General features: G+C 40.9%; 1 protein-coding gene across 3 annotated transcripts in view; it reads left to right on the top strand.

The window, feature by feature from the left end:
• The window catches only part of TAFA3 (TAFA chemokine like family member 3), a 125,230-nt gene extending 122,454 nt beyond the window's left edge, over positions 1-2,776 (top strand). For all 3 annotated transcript variants that reach the window (XM_020780599.3, XM_020780598.3, XM_078393370.1), the window contains one exon: positions 475-2,776. In XM_020780599.3, coding sequence (XP_020636258.1) covers positions 475-486 — 12 coding nt within the window. In that variant the 3' untranslated portion in view covers positions 487-2,776. The remainder of the gene's footprint in view (positions 1-474) is intronic.
• The last annotated feature ends 20,015 nt before the right edge of the window (positions 2,777-22,791 follow it).

The raw sequence follows: 22,791 nt of genomic DNA, 5'->3' as shown, positions 1-22,791 counted from the left end.
CAAGCACTCTCCGGGCGGTTTACAGTTTAATTATACAGGCTACACATTGCCCCCCCAGCAAGCTGGGTACTCATTTTACCGACCTCGGAAGGATAGAAGGCTGAGTCAACCTTGAGCCGGCTACCTGGGATTTGAACCCCAGGTCGTGAGCACAGTTTTAGCTGCAGTACAGCGTTTTAACCACTGCGCCACGAGGCTCTTACTATTTGTCTTTTTGAAAAATAGTAAGAAAGAAAAAATGAATCAGTCTCTCCGTTCCAGTCCTTTACTAACACAGTTGCTTATAAAGTGCGCACAGAGAGCAACCATGCCTTCCCAGGCTTCCTAATTTTTGTATATTGAGGGATAATCTCTGTAAACTGCATCCATACAAGGGCTCTGTATGTAAACAATGACACTCATCAGGGTCTGGATCAAAGATTATTCTGTAGTTTGACGGGGTTCTGTCTGACACTCTCTTTTTTTTGTCCACAGGTCACACGATAGATTTGGGAATTGCTCCTTGTACCTCCTAGGAGTTGCTTTGACATGGCCAACAGTACAAAAATGGCACAACATGGCTTTTGTTCCGGTGCTGGATACCCCTCATATGCTCTGCAGAGCTGGAAAGAGGATGACTTCCTTGGCACTGGATAGAAGGCATTTTTGGCAAAGGATGAGCATTTTTTATGGGCACTTTATTGTTCCTCACAAACATGTCTGCCAAGGGAGTGCTGCTGCTGTTTGCTCCCTCCTGATAGAACAGCATCAAGGATTACAGAAAAGGGTGGACACCGCTGCATGGACAAAATCTTGGGAAATTTGCCTTGATTTTGAAGATTAAAAATTTGCATCAACTACAGATTCAGTACAGCTTGTAAGGTATTTAACCACCAGTTGCTACTAAATCTTCAATTATGGTTCCTGAATGCAGTTACAAGAACTCCTTTCTCTACGTTTTCTTTTCGTATCATGGATGTACCTGCCAGAAAAATACAGTTCTTCCCCTTCTGCTCCGTTAAATGGTGGAGTTGCATAGAACTTCTTGATGGCTACAAAGAAAAGGCAATGTTACTTCTTGTTAGTTCCCCTGTGTCTTTAGGCTGGCTACGATGATTGCTAAGAGAATCAAGGTATTGAGTGAGTTTTGCATTCATAATTTAAAATAAAATTTGTGTGTGTGTGTGTGTTTTGTTTTTGTTTTTGATTTTGATTTTACAAAATCTTCCAGTTTATGTCCTGTTGCTTTCATAGCAGATTTTGAGTAAGGGCACTTGAAGAGACTCAAAAGGCACCAGATCCAAGAAACACCATGCAGTTGCTCCAACATATATTGAAATACCAGCTTCAGCTTCTTTATATAGAGCATGGGAAAATTTCCACTATAGGCAGCAGTTCATTATTCGTTGCTGGAAATGCAAGAACAAATATAGTGCATTCTGTTTCTTTTTTCACAAGGAAAAAGATCAGGTCTCCCCTGGTCTTTTTCTGTCTTCCTCCCTCCCCATGAGCAATGCCTTTAATGAGGCTGTTAGACTTGTCTCTCCTATTTTGTCAAAGTCAACCACACCATACCATTTTGAACATACTAGTATGATTTGATTTTGTAAAGCTAAGCAGAGTTGGACCTCATTAGTACTTGGAAGGGAATAGCAGGAATCTGCAGGTAGAGCTTCAAAAGAATCATGCCTTGAAGACCCAGAGAACTGCTATCAGTCAGAGGTGATAGTATGGGTTATGTGAACTAACTGTCTGGCTTGGTATAAGGCAATCCCCATATCTCTAAAACGCTGTCACAATTATGCTGAGAAATTACAAAGGCTAGGGGCAGGTTGTTTTTGTTTGTTTGTTCTATTGTATTTGGTTCAGTCTGAATTTTGCTTGGGGCATTCGGATAGGCTAGTTGCATATAATCATCATCATTGAATTGTGGTGCTGGGAGGGACCTTATGGATCATTGAGACCATCACAGTAATAAATCAAAATGCATACCTGGTAACTGTAATGGACACAGGTCCCTCTCAGGGACTAAATAATTGCTCTTAATAAACTCTTCCGACAAATAAGAAAATAAGATGAGAACTCTGTTAAACTCTCTAGCTTATGCTTCTATTTCTGTTTCTGCTGATATAAACATGTTAGTGGTGGCTTCTACTTGACTTCAGCAGATTGGGGGAAGGTTTGAGAAAATGTTTTTCAGGTGGGGGTAGGAGAGATCAGTGGACACAGAAGAGTGTCACTTTGGTGAAATTTATCTCAAATATTTGATGTATAAGAAACCTGGTGCCTAAAGCAGAAATTTATATTCAGAACATGCTGAACATTTTACAGCAAGTGGTAATATCAAACATAGAAGGGATTGCTTTTGCTTTACATAAGTCATTGTTGGTTTTTCGAAGTGGACTGTTGAGATTCATTCCCATTTAATCAACACCCATAATCATGATCCATGTCTGTGTCCTATTATGGCTACCTTGATTCATGAAGGTCTGTTGATTTAACCTGGGGCTGAGGATGATTGCACATGTTAGAAGAATAACCCAAAGTTAAACAGTTCCTTCCAAGTAAAATTAAAGGATTTCTAGAGTACCCAGGAAGAATAGCAAACAGCTGCACCTTTGGAACTCTGCCATGCCCTTCGTTGTTCTGCAGTGGCCTGGCCTCCATGCTGTGACTGTACAATCTGCTGACTTTATTACCTAAATGTTTTTGTAACAGACTACGTTGTACCTGCTTCCGATGCGATGTAAATACCAGACTGTGAAATATTAAAGTTCGTTTTAATCTCTGAGAAAAATGATGTGTTCATTTAAATATCAGGTGGACGGGCTTTGGGGAAAAAGCTGCAGAGGACTGAAGTCACCTTCCAGATGAATGAAAAGCATTTTGTCAGACAGGGATGTAAAAAGCATGGTTTTCCCATGTTAAACCTGCCTGACTTTTGTTCTTCCAAAACAAAATTAGGTAGCTCCCTAAGGCTTTTGACTGAACTTTCATGTCAGTCCACTTCACTGCATGTGTAGTACCTGTGCATGGCAAATATATTGATACTTTTAGAAGAGATCCCCAGGTTAATTTGTGCTGGCATATTACGCCAAAAGAAAAAAGAAAAAGAAAAAAATGTTCTGGCACTTTAAAGAATAACTGCAATATTTCAGTGTGAGCTTTTGTGGACCAAGTCTACTTCCTCAGACATAAGAGTGGAAGTACATGGCAGATATTTATACATGGCCCATAAAGAATGACATGGCAATGACCTTTAAAACCCCTGCTGATACCCAGTTCCCCTCCCAGGAAGCACTGTAGGCAATGACAATGGTGGCTGAATTAATCCCAGGCTTCATTTAATACAGTAATCATTACCATGTTGTTCCTGCTTGTTATCTATAGCCTGGGATTAATTTAGCTACCAATAAACAAACAATTTTTCATTCATAATCAGCTGTGTTTCCTCATGTGTGTTGAGCCACTTACATTTTTACATGGGGTAAGTGGGTCACTGGTGGCTTAACAATTAAATTGTGGACCTGGGTATTTTGATTAGTTTGAAGGAAAAGTGTTTAGGATGTGAGTACCAATAGCAGACTAGGCAGGAAATGGTAAGAAACAGGTGCAAGAGAGGCAGTGGAAATGTTCATCAGAAAGGGGTGTGTATGTCTGATTCTACAAAAAGTGAATCTATAATAGAAGAGGACTGTTTTGGAGTATTTGGGGCTTTGTCACTTCACATCATAAAAAGAACTGGACTCCTTCCAAATTCTTAATCTCAGAGATTTAGAGGGTCAGTGTCAGATTGAAACTATGTGTTAATTTGAAGCAGAGCGGTACACTGGATTTTGACAAATCCCAAATTTCAAACCAAATCAGCCCAATTTGTGTGCAATCTGAATCAATATGGGATGGCTAAATTTGGTTCCTGGCTGGATCAAAGTGCATATGTGAATCAATTTGTGTTAAGAGCACAGTCAAATTGGATGGTTTCACAAATGGATGCCCCTCCACTTTTACGGGGGGGGGGATTAAAAGTGCCTACTACACAAGGTCCTGAAGCTATGAGTCAGTAGTCTGGCAGGTTTACTCCCTCCTTTAGGGTATATCACATCAACAAATTTCATATACAAAGACAAAAAATTACTGTTTTAGTTTGACCAATACAAGTCAATGGGATGAGATAAGCTTGCTTGAGGAAAAGCATGAGGAGCAGTCTGTTAAAATGCTCTGGTTGTTTGAGGTGGAGGGAGGAGAGAATGGTGCTACTCTTCTAGCTGAGAAAAAATTCGGGAAGTTTTCTGAATATTTGATGCACTTTCAACTAAATATTTGTCTGGTATCCAAATTAATCTTCCAACAAGAGCAGTTAAGTGGAATGACAAGAATCTTACAATCTAGCTGTGAAGCAAAATTTAAGATTGCACAGAAAGAATGAATGCCTCTTCATAGAGAATTGGACTTTTCCCATAAAACAATGTTCATTCTGTATGTAGAAGAATGATCACTGCTTTGGTTTGATGGTCATTTCTGGAGCATGGAATATGACAATAAAAAAATGTAAAGTGAGCTCATTTCATTGGACTGTTTCCATTTCTTATTGCCATGAAAAACCTCTGGCTTAGGAGATGAGAGTCATTTGAGGAAGAAGCCACGTGTTTAATACAATACATTTGGAAGCTGCCAATACACTGCCTGCCTACAGTGCACAGAATTTGCTCCTTCACATACAGTATGTATAATCTCTATAACATCATTTTCTGCAGCCAAAATTAACAGAAGCACTTAGCATTTCAGCCTCTCTGTAGATGGCATCTGAATTAATTATAGGATCTTCATTTCCATAATTAAGATCCTGTAATTTCACACATGCTTTTATACTCAACTAGTTTATGAACAAGACAGCGGCAGTTCAGTTTGGATACTGAAGAGTTTCTGTTTCTTTTCTTCATTTTCATTTTTTAAATAATGTGAAAAACATAGTTTAATCTTATATTCACGAAGGCTGGGATCTAATGGTTGTTCTGGGTTTTTCGGGCTCTTTGGCCGTGTTCTGAAGGTTATTCTTCCTGATGTTTCGCCAGTCTCTGTGGCCGGCATCTTCAGAGGACAGCAACCTGTACTCTGGTCCAGAGTACAGGTTGCTGTCCTCTGAAGATGCCGGCCACAGAGACTGGCGAAACGTCAGGAAGAACAACCTTCAGAACACGGCCAAAGAGCCCGAAAAACCCAGAACAACCATAGTTTAATCTTGTTCACTGAAATCACTGAAGTAGTCAAAATGGCATTTGAAAAGGAAATTTATGTTGCTGTTACGTGCCATTAAGTTGCCTCAGAGTTATGGTGACCCTATGGATGAGAGATCTCCTAACACGCCTTGCCCTCAATAGCCCTACTCAGTTGTAAATTCAAGCCTGTGGTTTCCTTTAGGAAGTCAGTTGTCATCATCTTTTCCTGCTGCCTCCAACCTTTCCCAGAATTATTGTCTTTTCCAGAGAACCTTACCTTCTCGTGATGTGAGTATGACAGTCTCAATTTCATACATCTGAAAATCTAGGATATCTGCAAAGATTTCCTTCAGCACCATATTACAAATGAATCATTTTTTTCCTGTCAGCTTTCTTCACTGTCCAACTTTCATATCCATACATGGTGAACGGGAATAGAAGACTGTGGTTGATCATGGTCTTAGTTTCCAGTGACACATTTTTACACTTGATAATTTTCTCTAATTCCTTCATTGCTGCCTTTCTGATTCTCAAACTTCTGATTTCTTGGCAGCAGTCTCTGTTTGGATTTATTCATCCATCAATTTTCACTCTTCCTTCATCTGAATCTAGTCTGAATGGTTTCTGTATACAGATTGAATAGATAAGGGTGAGGAAATGCACCCTTGTCTGGCATCTCTTCTTCTTCTTCTTCTTCTTCTTCTTCTTCTTCTTCTTCTTCTTCTTCTTCTTCTTCTTCTTCTTCTTCTTCTTCTTCTTCTTCTTCTTCTTCTTCTTCTTATTATTATTATTATTATTATTATTATTATTATTATTATTATTATTATTATTATTATTATTATTATTATTATTATTATTATTATTATTATTATTTCCATGTCAGACAAGATTGGTAAAGAAATAACAAAATATGAAGCATTTTGTGTCAAAATGCCTCTAAAATTCCTCATTAGGGCCTTAAAATGTGACCTGTGGAAGCAATTAAAACTGTATTTGTTACAGGAATATGTTTTTAGCTACATGATGCTACTTTTGAAATGTACAGTGGTGTCTCCAGCGAAATCGCTGTAGAACGAAAACGTAATGCGAAAAAAAAAATCCCATAGAAACGCATTAAAGCCTGATTAATGTGTTCCTATGGGCTTGAAACTCACTGTCCAGCGAAGATCCTCCATGGCATGGCCATTTTCACTGCTCGTGCAGCGAGGAATCCGTCCCAGAAAAAAGAGGGGAGCCATTTTTTTTAACCTGGCAGCCATTTTGAAACCGCCGATCAGCTGGCCAAAAATCATCGTTTTGCGAGAATCGTTTCCTGAAGCAGGGATCCAATCACTGCAAAGCAAAATTCCCCTAAAGGAAACATCGTTTTGCGATTGCTTTTGTGATTGCAAAAAGTTCGTTGTAATGCAATTCCGTCGTTAAACGGGGCGCTCGTCTTGCGAGGCACCACTGTACCTTGTTTGCATTATTATAATCCCCAAAAGACCTAGTTATAATTAAATATATTATTTGCAACTATTTACTTGAAAGTGGTGAGGTGAAATAATGCGTTGTGCAGCTGAGCAAGGAATTGTTTATGGCAATTGGTCTCCTAGAGATGGCCAAGCATAATACTGATAATATATTAATTTATTGGTACCCAGGATGCTGGATAGAGTAATGTACTAGAACTCAGGAAACCTGGGTTTGGTTTCTTGACTCTGCCATGGAAACTCATAGGGAGGGTAGAGCTGGTAAAACCACTCCTTAAATACCTCATTTACCTTGAAGCTTATTATGGTTGCTCTAAGTCAGTTCTGACTTGATGGCTGATAAAAACAACAGTCACATATAGTGCTATATTAACCCCCATTTATTCTCCTGTGCCTTTTAAACATCCTATAATGCTTATTCCTTTGATTTGTTTGCTGTGCTTATGTCTAATCATGGAACATATGACCATGTACATGGGCTTCTGCAGTGTTTTTTATTGAGACAATTTTATTGTCAGAGTTTCAAATGTGTATGGCTCATCTGTTAACTCAGGCCAGGATTTCAGAATTCCTTGGGCCAGGTAGCCCACTAAACTGACTACTGTACCTGTGGTTGTGTGAAAGTTACAAACTGATTCCATATTTAAGCTTTGCCTGACTCGTTTTGCGAAGATCGCCCATAGGGCAGCCATTTTGTGAAGCACCGATCAGCTGTAAAAATGGCTGTCCTGCGAAGCATCGGTCCCAAAAACATAGGGAAGCCATTTTGTGAAGCTGCCGATCAGCTGTAAAAATCGTCGTCTTGCGAAAAAACGGTCCGTGAAGCACAGACCAAATCATCGTCAAGCGAAAATCACCCATTGAAATCACTGTTTTGCAAATCGCTATAGCGATTGCAAAACCTCATTGTCATGCGAATTCATTGTTTTGCGAGGTCATTGTCTAGCGAGGTACCACTGTAATGGGGGGGAGCATCTTATTTAAATCTCAACTATAGCTCAAAAGGGTTTCTAGAGGAAAGGGAGTGAAGCAGCACATTCTGGCTGCATATTTGGAGGCTTTGATAATTGAAACTGGAGGATTGTTTCTCGTAAATAAAGAATATTCCCCCTGAGTGACTCCTTCATCAGGTTTTACTGTCCCTTTTGACATTTTGGAGTGTTGGTGTTCGGAAATGGTGAAGTAATGCCCCCATCCCACCCTGCTCGACTTCTGAGGATAGTGTATACCAATATTAGAAACTGAAGTTCTGTTTTCAGACAGTGATGGGATTTTTCTTTAGAGTCTTCCTATATGATATTCCATTTCTATATTTTGAAACCTTTTGAATTTTTAAACCTCCTGGAACATTAATGTTACCTTTCAAAAAGAACGTTGAGCAGTTATATGTGAACCTAGAGTTCATTTACATCTGTGGAAGCTCTTCTCTGGACTGTAGCTCGGATAAGATTATGCAGCTTCATTTGTATAGCATAAGCATAGAGCCCCTCTAAATAATTCCTGTACTAAATGACCAAGAGGATTTGCCTATTCGAGCTACACTGCCAAAAGGATAAAGTGCAAGGTATGAAGATCAAATAGCAGAGAGGAGAAGGGAAACAAAATGCAGGGGAGATAGGGAAAGTTACAGAAAATTGAATGCAGACTTCCAAAGAATAGCAAGGAGAGACAAGAGAGCCTTCGTAAATGAACAATGCAAAGAAATAGAGGAAAATAACAGAAAAGGAAAAACCAGAGATCTGTTCAGGAAAATTGGAGATATCAGAGGAACCTTTGGTGCAAGGATGGACATCATAAAGGACGAAAATGGAAGGGACCTCACAGAAGCAGAAGACATCAAGAAGAGGTGGCAAGAATACACAGAGGAATTATATCAGAAAGATTTGGATACCCCGGACAACCCAGGCAATGTAGTTGCTGACCTAGAGCCAGACATCTTGGAGAGTGAAGTCAAGTGGGCCTTAGAAAGCCTGGCTAACAACAAGGCCAGTGGAGGTGATGGCATTCCAGCTGAACTATTTAAAATCTTAAAAGATGATGCTGTTAAGGTGCTACATTCAATATGCCAGCAAGTTTGGAAAACTCAACAGTGGCCAGAGGACTGGAAAAGATCAGTCTACATCCCAATACCAAAGAAGGGAAGTGCCAAAGAATGCTCCAACTACCGCACAATTACACTCATTTCACACGCTAGCAAGGTTATGCTCAAAATCCTACAAGGTAGGCTTCAGCAGTATGTGGACCGAGAACTTCCAGATGTACAAGCAGGATTCCGAAGGGGCAGAGGAACTCGAGACCAAATTGCTAACATGCGCTGGATTATGGAGAAAGCCAGAGAGTTCCAGAAAAACATCTACTTCTGCTTCATTGATTATGCAAAAGCCTTTGACTGTGTGGACCACAGCAAACTATGGCAAGACCTTAAAGAAATGGGCGTGCCTGACCACCTTATCCATCTCCTGAGAAACCTATATGTGGGACAGGAAGCAACAGTTAGAACTGGATATGGAACAACGGATTGGTTCAAAATTGGGAAACGAGTACGACAAGGCTGTATATTGTCCCCCTGCTTATTTAACTTATATGCAGAGTACATCATGCGGAAGGCTGGACTGGAGGAATCCCAAGCTGGAATTAAGATTGCAGGAAGAAATATCAACAACCTCCGATATGCAGATGATACCACTCTGATGGCGGAAAGTGAGGAGGAACTAAAGAACCTTGTAGTGAGGGTGAAAGACGAGAGTGCAAAAAACGGTCTGAAACTCAACATCAAAAAAACTAAGATCATGGCCACTGGTCCCATCACCTCCTGGGAAATAGAAGGGGAAGATATGGAGGCAGTGACAGATTTTACTTTCTTGGGCTCCATGATCACTGCAGATGGAGACAGCAGCCCCGAAATTAAAAGACGCCTGCTTCTTGGGAGGAAAGCAATGACAAACCTTGACAGCATCTTAAAAAGCAGAGACATCACCTTGCCAACAAAAGTCCGAATAGTCAAAGCTATGGTTTTTCCTGTAGTGTTGTATGGAAGTGAGAGCTGGACCATAAAGAAAGCTGACCGCCGAAGAATTGATGCCTTTGAATTGTGGTGCTGGAGGAGACTCTTGAGAGTTCCCTGGACTGCAAAGAGAACAAACCTATCAATTCTAGAGGAAATCAACCCCGAGTGCTCATTGGAAGGACAGATCCTGAAGCTGAGGCTCCAGTACTTTGGCCATCTCATGAGAAGAGAAGACTCCTTGGAAAAGACTTTGATGTTGGGAAAGTGTGAAGGCAAGAGGAGAAGGGGACGACCGAGGATGAGATGGTTGGACAGTGTCATCGAAGCAACCAACATGAATTTGACACAACTCCGGGAGGCGGTGGAAGATAGGAGGGCCTGGCGTGCTCTGGTCCATGGGGTCACGAAGAGTCGGACACGACTAAACGACTGAACACACATGAAGATCAGGGAGAACTTTACTAGCTCTCCAGGCTAGACAAGGCATATGTTTTGTTGATTGATAGTATGCCTGAGTAGATATCCCCATGTGAAGGATTAGGTTTTTGGGATCTAGCCTTGAAGATAGGCACCTGAATACTTTCTGCAGTTTGTAACAGCTTTTGCCAACTTCAGCTGATGCTCCCAAATGTAACTCTTTTTTTGGAGAGAAGCCATTTTACCATAACTGCCCATGTCTTGTTTATGGACAGTGTTGGCTACATTATTGCATTTTATTAGGGACTGCCATTGAAGATTTTTCAGAAACCAGTAGCAGAATACAGAAGTATAACATGTGAAACTGAATTGAAATTATTTCACCAGGATTTAAGATGTTCATTGCCATCAAGATTAGACCACTGTAATGCGCTCTATGTGGGGCTGCCTTTGAGGCTGTTGCAGAAACTCCAGGTGGTGCAGAATGCGGCGGCCAGACTTCTTAGTGGAGTGAGAAAATACCAACACATCTCACCCATTCTGGTTGCACTGCATTGGCTGCCTATTTGTTTCCGCATCAACTTCAAAGTGTTGATGCTTACATATAACACCCTAAACGGTTTAGAACCTCAATACTTGTCGGACTGCCTACTCCCACCAAGAACTATCCGTATCACTCGATCGAGTCAGGATGTGAGGCTGAGGAGTCTGACGCCGAGGGAGGCCCGAAAGGGAAAAACAAGAAATCGGGCCTTCTCGGTGGTGGCTCCTCGCCTCTGGAACAACCTTCCTCCAGAGATTCGCGAGGCCCCGTCGCTGGGTATTTTTAAGACCCATCTAAAAACTTGGATGTTTAAGCAGGCTTTTCCTCCAGATAACATTTAATTTTTCCTTCTTTAATCTATTTTTTATATTGCCATCTTGAAGAATATGTTTATTGTTTATTGTCTGTTGCTTATTGTTTATTGTTTATTGCTTATAGTACATTATTGATTTTTACTTTTCATTCATTATATGTGCAGTATATGTTACTGTATTTTACATGTCCGGAAGCCGCCTAGAATGGTCATATTGACCTGATAGGCGGGGTATAAAATAAATAAAATAAATAAATCAATAAATAAAACCCCATTTGTTTAATGGTGGTCTGGTGGCTATCAGTTGTTTTGAGGCATCAAGTGGATTTGTGATGAGGTTACTTGACACACCTAATGCTCTGTAAGAACTTGCCTTCTTGTTAAGATCCTCTACAGCAGTGGTCCCCAACCTTGGGCCTCCAGATGTTCTTGGACTTCAACTGCCAGAAATCCTGGCCAGCAGAGGTGGTGGTGAAGGCTTCTGGGAGTTGTAGTTCAAGAACATCTGGAGGCCCAAGGTTGGGGAACACTGCTCTACAGAAACTCTGATGCGAATGTCCCCACCTTTTACTAGTGTGGGTGGACTGGACGATTAGGGCCTTTGTTGTGATATTATCAAAGCTACAGAACTTAATCCAGAATAATTAGCTAATCAACAAAATTTACTAATTTAATTAAGAGCCTGATTACAACCTTGTCCCAGTGTTTAGAGTTTAACTGACTTACTCATTCTGTGTTCCTTTTTCCCTTGTTCAATATGTTCTCTTCCATTTTAGATTATTTATGATATTTTTACGCCAGATTATATTATTGTATTAGTCATACTTCTTAAATGGTCTCATGTTATTTATTTTTTTCCCTTTCTCCTTTTAAATTTACTTAGTAACTTGTTCCTCCACACTGCCAGTTTCTTCATCCACCTTTACTGCTAAATGAACTGCAGCATTGAGGCTTGTGTGACAGATTGGCCAGTTTGGAACAATTTTATGCTTCCTTTCGACCATGGCGTCATGGCAGCGTGATGGCGCTGCGGGCTAAACTGCAGAAGCCTGTGCTGCAGGGTCAGAAGACCAAGCAGTCGTAAGATCGAATCCACGCAACGGATGCTTGTCCCAGCTCCCGCCAACCTAGCAGTTCAAAAGCATGCAAATGCAAGTAGATAAATAGGGACCACCTTGGTGGGAAGGTAACAGCATTCTGTGGCTAAGTCGCACTGGCCATGTGACCACAGAAGATTGACTTCGGACAAACGCTGGCTCTATGGCTTGGAAACGGGGATGAGCACCGCCCCCTAGAGTCGAACACGACTGGACAAAAATTGTCAAGGGGAACCTTTACCTTTACCTTTGACCATGGCTGGGCAAAGTCTGCCCAACCGGGTTACATACTTCACATGCTACTAGACTGCAACCCACAGTATTCTTTATCGTTGCCTATACTGGCAGGGGCTAATGAGAGTTGTAATATTGGTCTGCAGAGCCACATTCATTTGTTTTGACTACAGAATAAGTTTGCATGGTGTTTTATAAAACAAAACAAAACAAACACACTAGTCCTTTGTAAAGCAGTTTAAATAGCAAAATATTTAATAAATAAGTAATGGTATGTGTTGCCTCATGAGGAACTGCAGAACACCAGCCCTCGCTCTGGTTAATGTCTCTGTGAAACTTTCAGCAGTTCATTTTCAGCCTGTGTTTTGGTGGTGCATGGTCTGGTGTTTTGCGTCTTTTATTGCTTTTTAGATTAGCTTCATAAACCTCGGCCAATTTTACCATTCATATAAATATTGCATTGCTTGATTTGATCCAACAAAAGCTTATGGAGCTGTTTTCTTGAGAAATACTATCATGTATGAAAATATTTCTTTAATTTTCCCAGCCCATTAGACAACTTTCTTAATTTCATTCCATGGTGGTACATTAAACTGGGTTGACAAACCATTTTCTTCCTACTTCACAGTGGCTACGATGTGTGTGACCCCTTTTTTCCCCTTTTGTCATAAGGATCAAGATGCTCATACTGTGTTTCAGTGTGTTATGTACAGTTTTTATGATCATGCTTTCCTTATTGTCACTATGCCATGAGATTCAACCCTATCTGAGAATCTTAGAATAAAAACACCTTGGGACCATTTCTTTGGAGCATAGAAGGAGCTGACCATCCTTTTGCTTGCAAGTTTTGAAAATTAACAGCCTAAAATGACTGTTAAATGTCATTGGAAGTGATACATCTTATCTGTTTTGCAAAAGGTCTACTGAGCCAACTTTGGTAAAGGTGATACTACCTATAATTTTAATATTTTGTACACCAGTGTGTGATCTTATCAAAAGATAGAATATATTTTTTTCAATTAAAAAATAATCAAGAGTGATGTAAGAGAGAGAACATGAAACAGAGAGGTGAAAGAAATAGAGAGAGAACATGAAATGGAGTGAAGAAGGTAGGAGTTGACTGAACACATCTCAGAATACAGTGCCTCTATAAGGATCTGTTGCGGGATGCAGATTTGCTGCTGACGGTGGGTGTTTTGCCCCCCTATATCTTTGTGCATTTCTAAATAAAGCAAACATTATGAAGACCATGTTACATTTTTAGCTGTATTTCCCATTTGCTCAATCTTCTCTCTCTCTCTCTCTGTCTTTGTCTTTCTCTTTCTCTCTTCCTCCAAGAAAACCTAATCTGCTTACTGCTGTCCCTGGAGCCTATTGCTTGGGAAAATGGTGAACATTCTACATTGACAAACAGCACAGCAGTATTAAGAATAAAAACAACTAGCAGGAATTAAGAAGGAATCCTAGAATGTCCAAAGCAGGGGACAGAAAAGGCAGTCAAGTCATGTGCCTCAGGCTAGTCACAATCTATAGAGAAATACATGGCATTAATCCATGTGGATGTAATTTAGATGTATTCAAAAAGAAGCCTAGAAGATAGGAAAATGGTATTTAAAGATTCAGCTAAATGGGTTGGAAGGAGAGGAAATCTAAACGGAGGTTCTTAAATTTTCAACTGTTGCAATAGCTGTTATTGTTTAGGCACCATGTTCATAGCACTTGGAATACTGTATTTTAGGAAAAACAGTGTGAACTGGATCATGATTTTGATATGTAGGTGCAAGAACCTTGCTTGATTTATTTCCGTCCAAACACTGGGAGATGGTTTTATTTTATTTTTTTAAAATGCACTGTGTGTGTGTTAGTGGCTTATACACTAGCATCTCCCAGAAGGAAAGAGATAGGAAGGAGTCAACTGTGTAAGCAAAAGTAGCTTAATGCTGTGGTGAGGTGAGAAATAAAACTCAAATGGCTCCTCTCAACATGTGAAAAGAAGCAAAGGACATATTTGCACTATGCACCGTCATGACTCCTTTCTCCAATATATCTCTGAAAACTAGTTTTGGAAGAGAGCTTAGATGTCTTCAACATTCTTTGAACCCTCATAACATTATAGGTATTAGGTCTGCAATGAGGAACTGAAACAAGCACTGTTTTTGGAATTATTAGGAGAGGTTACAACATTGGAGGCTGGAGCTAACAGTGGACACTAGTCACAAGTGTGGAGGTGAGGACAGGGAAATTGCTCTTGCACTCCAGTCCTGCTTCTGCCTTCCCATTGGCAACAAGATGGCCACAGCATAAATGAATGCTCAACTAGAACATCATTTGGTCTGATTCAGGATGGCTGCTCTCATGTTCTTGCATCATATGTCTTACAGTACATATTTAGGAAAAATATGTACTGTAAGACATGTGAGAAAGATATAGAATTATACATAGTGAAGAGAAAGTGAATAGTACTAGAACTTGGGATCAATGAAGTGGAGTGGTGAAGATTCAAGGTAGGTACAAGCAAATAATTCTTCACATTTGCATAAATTATGCTGTGGAGTTTGGTTGCATGGGATGTCATAATGGCTACCAAGTTGTATTACACAAATTCAGAGAATAAAATTATTTAACAATGCCTAATGAGCATCATGACCATATATTGCTACCAGTTTTAGAGACAACTAGCCTCTGCATACCAGTTACTTGGATAACAGGAGTGGGAGGATTACATGAACTCTTCTGCACTCATGTCCTGCAGCAGCAACAAAAACCATCCCAAAGAAAAAGAAATGCAAGAAAGCAAAGTGGCTGTCCAATGAAGCCTTACAAATAGCAGAGAAGGGAAACAAAATGCAAGGGAGATAGGGAAAGTTATAGAAAATTGAATGAAGACTTTCAAATAATAGCAAGGAGAGACAAGAGGGTCTTCTTAAATGAACAATGCAAAGAAATAGAGGAAAAGAATAGAAAAGGAAAACCCAGAGATCTGTTCAAGAAAATTGGAGATATTAAAAGAACATTTTGTGCAAAGATGGACATGATAAAGGACAAAAATGGGAGAGACCTCACAGAAGCAGAAGACATCAAGAAGAGGTGGCTATTAATGGCATAGCACCTTTGGTCTTGGGGTAGAGTGGCAACCCTAAAGTTACTTCTCAGAATTTAATCATCTGATGTTCAGCTTGCACACTGAAGGCAAGACTGTATGAGTGCCCTGAAGTGTCTTCCTGGATGAAGGCCACATTTAGATAAATGGTATGGGGAAGGCGAGACTAACCATCTGAAAAAATCCTGCCCTGCCTGAGGAGTGACCTGTGTCTGGCTTTCGTATTGATCAGTTGTTTGTAAGTATAAATAATTAATATTACTGATTTGCAGAGTATTTGATGGTGTAAGGAAAGAAAATTTACAGGTTAGCCAAGAAAGGAATTCTGAGATATACCTGTTTATTTCTGAGATTCCTTCTTTTCAAGTTTTGGATGTTACAGTTTAAGTCTTTTACTATTTATTTCATTAAAACCAGTAGCCTGATCAAAGTATTGAGCTAGGGTTGCCAGACATCTAGCAAAAGGAGGACATGTCCTCCTTTTTAGCCTAATGTCCTCCGTCGGCCAGACAAAGATAAAAACCTTTAAAATGTCCAGCTTTTGTATATTTCATGTTATAATTTTGAATGGGCGAGGGAGAGAGGAAGGAACCCCCTCCCCCTGTCTTTCCTGGGGGCCCCGCCCCCCCATTACCTGCTGCAGGCGTCAGACTGCAGCCCTCGCCTCCTCCCACCGCAGCGGCAGCTACTCAGCAATCCACCATGCCTGTCGAGTCCACATGGGGCTCAGAAAGGCAGAGCAAGTGGAGCACCACCTGCCAAGCCAGGCAGGAGCAAGCAGAGCCCAAACGCATCAATGGGAAGGCGAGTGCCCAGACTGTGTGTGTTTAAAGTCCCTTTCAGGGACTCCAACTCCCACACTCCCTAGCCTTGAACTTATGACCCTCAGGGGAGGGGAGGCTGCCTCGTTCGTCTTTGCCTGGCACCGCTTTCCCCCTGCCTGTGCCAGAGCCTTCTTTTGGTGTCCAGATTAGCAAGGTTGCCTCTGAGCCTGTGCAGAGTGCGAGCGGCTGGGGGATCCCGCAGCCAGGCTGGGGTGGGTTTATTTGCTTTGCTCCCAGTTGGAAGTACAATTTGAAGAATATTACCTGTCAACAGTTTTATACATATGTGATTGCTAATGAAGTTCTTCTGTGAAAAATTGGCTCCTCCGAAAAATATGTCATGTAATTAATAAAGATTATAAAGTAATAATTGTACAATTGGCTGTTTAAATAATGTTTTTTTGGTATTTTGAAAAAAAAATCCTCCATTGAATTTATTTTTATTTTTTAACTTGACTGTTTCTTGGTCGGTTCACTAAGAGACATTTATTGGCAGCTATTGTAATAAAATTGTATTGATTGCGGGTTTAATCCGGAATTATTCAAATGAAACATTCAATATGTCCTCCTCTGTCCTCTTTTTTCTTTGTTGTCCTTTTGATGCCCACGTATCTGGCAAGCCTATATTGAGCGGGCAACATTGGTATTATTATTAGTACTAGTGGGGCTTTGACTTCGTATCATTTAGTTTCAGGTTCACTTTTAACTCTGCATGAATGGCAGTGAATGTATCTTTTACATGCAAGCCCATTTTTAAAAAATCACTTTGAATTAATTTTTAAAAAACCAAATCTGAATTGAGAACAGAAAAAAAAAAGAGTCTTTCAGGCGCTAATTCTTTTTATAGGGGAAAAGTTGTCTAGGTGTGTGCACTGAGTGAAAATGATCTGAGAAACTACAGCCCTCTCAAGTAGCAACGTGTCTGAAGAAAAGAAGGGTCTTGCTTGCATGCAGGATTTTCCAGGGTTCCTGCACGTGAGTAAAATCTACACATGAAGAAGAAACTGTTCTCTTCAGCTTTGTTGCTGCATAAGTATGCAAAGCAAGCAAGGAGGCAGGCAGGAAGCATCAGTTTCCAAATTTTTGCCTTCAGAAATAGCTCAGGCCTGATTTGATCTAGGACCCAACAAGTGATAATTAAACATATGTAAGGCCATGGGACCCTGTCTTTTGGTATATTTAGAATGCCAGCCATACCTGGGCTGTAAGTAGATGGATGCACAAGCATCAGCACTTTATGAATTTGATCTGTGCAAATTCCAGTTTGAACTGACCTGAATCTACATGGGGTGATGTGTCATCTATAACAAAGTTATCCTTTTTTTATCTCTCCACATTTTGTGGAGGAATAGAGCCTCTATGTAATCTATGTGGACTGTTACACCTCTGCCCTCCAGCCCTAATGTGACCTTTTGAGGTTCCTCATCTAGCCACTGGAACATCTCTGAGAAGTCCTGCCACTGCTCATTTCCCTGAATTCAACAGTAGATACTGTACTGGGATAATAAAAAATGGGAGGAAACATCATTCAATGATTTGAAATAAGAGCAATTGCAAGGCCCTTGTGCTGTCATAGGAGATGGGCTCCTATATAACAATTCCAAAATTATGTGCATGCATGAGAAAATGAGACAGATAATGTGGTTTTTTAATGCACTACTTCCTAAGGATGGGGAATTGAGAAGACACCCAACAGCCCCTATATCTTAAGACCAGTCGTCATATCAGTAACATCTACATCTAAGATGAAACAAATCAGTCATAGCTTCTGAGTGGATCAACACTTCTGGCAGAGATGGCAAGCTCAGGTTTGAAATCGACAATATTGACAGGAGAAGAAGTGGGGGAAGTACATAAACTGCAGACAGAAACAGTAGTATCTAATGATAAGAGGAGACTGATTAGTATCCAGGAAAGGCAATTTATCCAGCTATTTTGAAAATTGCAGTTCTGCCAACAGGAAGAAAGCAAACCATGAAAACTATCCAGGATGGCTTTCCTTATAGCTTTTATATAGCTATATATCTAGATCTAGACATGTATTAATAATACGATACCATTAATATATTCATGCTGGAGTCTCAGATACTTAGGAAAGAAGGCAGTGATGTTAGGCAGTTAGATGTTCTGGTACCACTGTGCTAGCCGAGATGTGTTCTCCACCTCACCCTCCTTGGGAGCCAGTGATAGCAGAAGCCAAGAGAATGTGTAGATTTTGTGAGCACTCGGTGATGAAAACAAGAGCATATGCAGGTTAATCTTTAGTCAACAAAGTACTGCTTCCTGGACACTCAAGTGCCAGCAGCTGGAGAGGCTTCCTAGATATAAACAGCCGTGGCAGATTACTAATTTGGCAATCAACAGGGTGAACAAAAAATATATTAAAGAGTTTGGAAACCTAAACTCTATGAACCATTGAGGGGCCTAAGTGTGTATAACCTGGAGAAAGGAAGACTCAAGAGGTTGTATGAGGGCTATCTTTGACAAGTGAAGGAGTCCACTTCCTTTGCCACATGGAATCCACTGTTCCAAAGAGTAGGAACTGAAATAATGGATTTAAATTACAAGAAGGAAGATTCTGATTAAATGTTGGGAATAACTTCCTGACAGTATGAGTTGTTCAGCAATAGAAGAAACTACTTTAGAAGCTGGTGGATTCTCCTTTGTTAAGGATTAATTTTTTAAAGAGAGTGGATGGCCATCTGTCATGAGTGCTCTAGATGAGGATTTCCCTGCATTGACAGAGTTTGGACACAATGAACCTCGTACCCCTTCCAACACCACAGTTTATGTTTCTCTGAACTTTCAATACATCGAGTGGATTTTGAATTTTCTGTTTTAAAAACATTTTTGATTCTCACTACCACCAACTAAGTGCACAGGTCCACATATATGGATGTGCCTACGCAAACACACACACACCTTCCCCACATAAACACAAATAGCAGTGTGGATCTTAATCAGCAGCTTGTGTAATGCAGTCACTGGCAAGGGCAGAGTCGTGGGAAGCGCTACATCTCTGAACACACTGATAAATAGCTTTTCCTATGTCATTCAGAACTACATGAAAACTTACTTTCCTGGAGTACTGTACATTGTCCAAAATCCTCTAGCCAGTACAGCTGCTGGTCATGTTGGTTGAGGATTCTGAAAGTTGTAATTTTAAAAAAATAACTGTCCAAGCCCTGTTACTTCATGCATGCTCACCATGTTCTCTTCATTTTCAGAAGAGGCAGTCATGTTAGCCTGTGCTAGCGTATCAGGCAAAAACAAAAGGAAAATAAAAAATAAAGAAGACAAAAAAGTTGTAGCACCTTAAAGACTAACTGCTATATTTTAGTGTGAGCTGTCATAGATATTTCTCCTTCCTAGATTTGTCCATGAAACCAAAACTCAAGTAGAGAAGCTCTTACAAAGCCTTTTATTATTATTATTAAACAGGTCAGGGAGGGGATATCTCCCCCTTTTACTATATGACCTCTATTCCATCCTCTGTCCCACCCCCACTTATTTGTTACAACCTCTTTGCCTGGTAGCTGCCTCCTTTTGGTGTCCTTCTCTTTGTCCCTGCTGTGACACCTATGTTTTGCTTATTCCGATGTTTCCTTTGCTTTCCTCTCTGGTCCCCTTCACTCCCTTTTTTCTTTCATGTGCCCTTGTTTTTCCACCTCTTCTCTAGTGCCACTGTGCCATAGCTGCATTTTCCCCCTTCACTCACTATGTCTCTTTTTCTCCCTTTTGATTTTTTCCCCACCTGCTCCAGAGACAGCACCATGCTAAGGGATCTTAGCAGAAAAATGGAGAGGAAAACTGAAGAAGGCAGATTAACGAGGCAGTGTAATTGACGAGGCAGTGTAAGAATGAGCAAGAAGGGGAAGGAAGCCCCAAAGCACCAGGCATTGTGGAGGAGCACAGACAGAAATCCCAAAACTGTGGCAGCAGTGGCACCAGGGCATTGGTGAAGGCAAAACAGCTCGACATTATCAAACAATCCAGCATGGAAGCTAATTTCTGAGAGATTTTGAAAGATCTTGATTTCTTCAGAAGAGAAGTGAATTTAAAAAGTGTCTGGATGCAAATGAACCATGTGGTCAAATTTGGCTACATGACAATGGCTGAAATCATGTTCATCACCACGCAACATAAAGTTGGCATAACTTTGCTAAGAATTATGCCCAGGCAAAGCAGATTGCACAATTTGGCTGTGCATTCTGTGGCATGGTTCCTACCCCATCACAAATAAGTGTGCAATGCACCAGCAGAAGTGATAGCACTTCTGCCTTGGCACTGTTTCGGCTACTGTGGACGTAATGCTGAGTTACACCCATGTAGCTACTCAACAGTGGTGATGCTGGCAAGTCTTTGGGTCTGAATCTCAAGTTCAAGTCCAAGTCTTTGGTACTGAGACCTGAGTCCTAAGCACCAGGTCTTGTTAAAAACAAGTTTCACCCCACTGAAAAAAGGGAGGTGCGAGTGGGTTCCAAGTTATGAAGCAAAGCAAAAACGCGTGCTGCTTATATACCGCCCCCTAGCGCTTCAAGCACTCTCTGGGCAGTTTACAAGTTAATTATGCAGGCTACACATTGCAAACCCCCCCCCCAGCAAGCTGGTACTCATTTTACCGACCTTGGAAGGACAGAAGGCTGAGTCAACCTTGAGCTGGCTACCTGGGATTGAACCCCAGGTCATGAGCACAGTTTTGGCTGCAGTACAGCAGTTTAATCACGGTGCCACGAGGCTCTTGAGTTGAGTCCATGTCATGGGTGGGGGGAGGAATGGAGTTGAGTCATTGGTGTGACTAAAGTCTGAATTGACAGTGAGTCGTGCAACTCAAGTCCCATCCCAGCTCAGCAGGACTTCTGTCAATGTGTACTGTTGGTAGGATCACCATTTTCTCACCACCACTTACAGGGATGTGGAGAATACTCGGCCAATTCATCATTCCTGTTGATTCAGGATGTCCCAATGTGACAAGATACCTCCCAACAAGCATTTTTCAAGCCTTGCAAGATTCTCACCTCCTGAGTGACTGCTGAACAAAAAATGCTGCCACCGCCCCCAGCATAGAATGGCTCTGTACACAAAGTAATTGAGAAAAGCATGCAGATAGACACAGCAATCACAAGCTGATTGTTCAGGAAGATGCAAAAAAACTCATCCAGTGCTTCTTATCCTGAAAAGCTCATGCAACAAAGCAGCCGCAAGGTAGTTGGGCACAAATTGGGGGTGAGGAGAAAGAGAAATTCACCAATGTAAGAATAATCATTAAGAACATCAGGGAATATGTTACTCTCTTGCTTAGTGAGAAGAATTTGCAATCCCCGTCTTCATGTATGAGGATAAGACTAACAAGGATTTATAGTCATGCCCCGCTTTACAATTACCCCGCATTATGACGAATCCACTTCACGATGATGTTTTTGCGATCGCAAAACGATGGTCTAAATAGGGTTTTTTTTGCTTTGCGATGATCGGTTCTGTGCTTTGGGAACCGATTCTTCACAAAACGATGTTTTTAACAGCTGATTGGCGGTTCCAAAATGGCCACCGGGTAATTAAAATGGCTCCCCTCTGTGTTTAGGGACAGATTCCTCGCTATACAGGCACCGAAAATGGCTGCCATATGGAGGATCTTCGCTGGACGGTGAGTTTTTAGCCCATTGGAATGCATTGAATGGTTTTCAATGCATTTCAATGGGCTTTTTATTTTCATTTTACGTTTTTGCTTAACAGTGATTTTCCAAGGAACGGATTATCGACGTTAAGTGAGGCACCACTGTACCTTGCTGTCACAAAACATGTCAGAGCTTCGCTCTGCAACAAATGTGCAATGAAACTCATGTGTCTTTAGGTGGGGGCAATAAGGTAGGGGGATGACTTTAGGTTTGCTTTGATAAGATAATTCAAGAATGCCCTGCCTGCCTGCCTTCCTTCAAGTAGTTTGTCAGCATTCCACATGTAACATTGCTCCTGAGGCATTTACAAGCCTCCTAGCTTCACAAGGAGGCTCCTCTGTATAATCAAATCATTGCCTGAAGCAAAGAATTAGCTTCTTTAAAACTTAAAGGGGGGGGGGGGAAATCCCATGAACCTCCTGCATATGTGCAAAACAGGGGAGTTTTATCTTTTAGACTATAACTACCAGAATTCCCTCACCAGAATGGAAATTGGTCATGCCACTTGAGGGAATATGGGTGGTGTTGTCTAAGAAAGTTATTTTCCATACTATGCTAGTAAATAGAATAGCTCCTTTTGGACTGTGGAAGCTTTTCCTGCTTACCCACATTTCTACATTGCTTCATGACTATAGAAGAGGTTTTTTGCTGTTCTTTCAGCTCTCCAAGAAAAGAATGGGTGGAAGGAGAGGAACTGATGTTTTCAACTTGCCCCTTGCTACTGCAAAGCCAAACAAGAGGGAGAGCACCAAGCATTTCATTCCCAATACGATTATGAATATCAGAAACATCAGATTGATAGCCAAGTCTGAAAGCTTCTTTATGATTTCAGAATTTTTTATATTCACCAGACATACCAATAAATATACACTGGTGCCTTGACTTACGAATGCTCTTACTTACGACCATTTCG

Source organism: Pogona vitticeps, chromosome 4 (assembly GCF_051106095.1).
Source record: "Pogona vitticeps strain Pit_001003342236 chromosome 4, PviZW2.1, whole genome shotgun sequence".
Lineage (NCBI taxonomy): Eukaryota > Metazoa > Chordata > Lepidosauria > Squamata > Agamidae > Pogona > Pogona vitticeps.
Note: the sequence above shows the minus strand (reverse complement) of the source record. Positions and strands in the feature narration are given on the sequence as shown.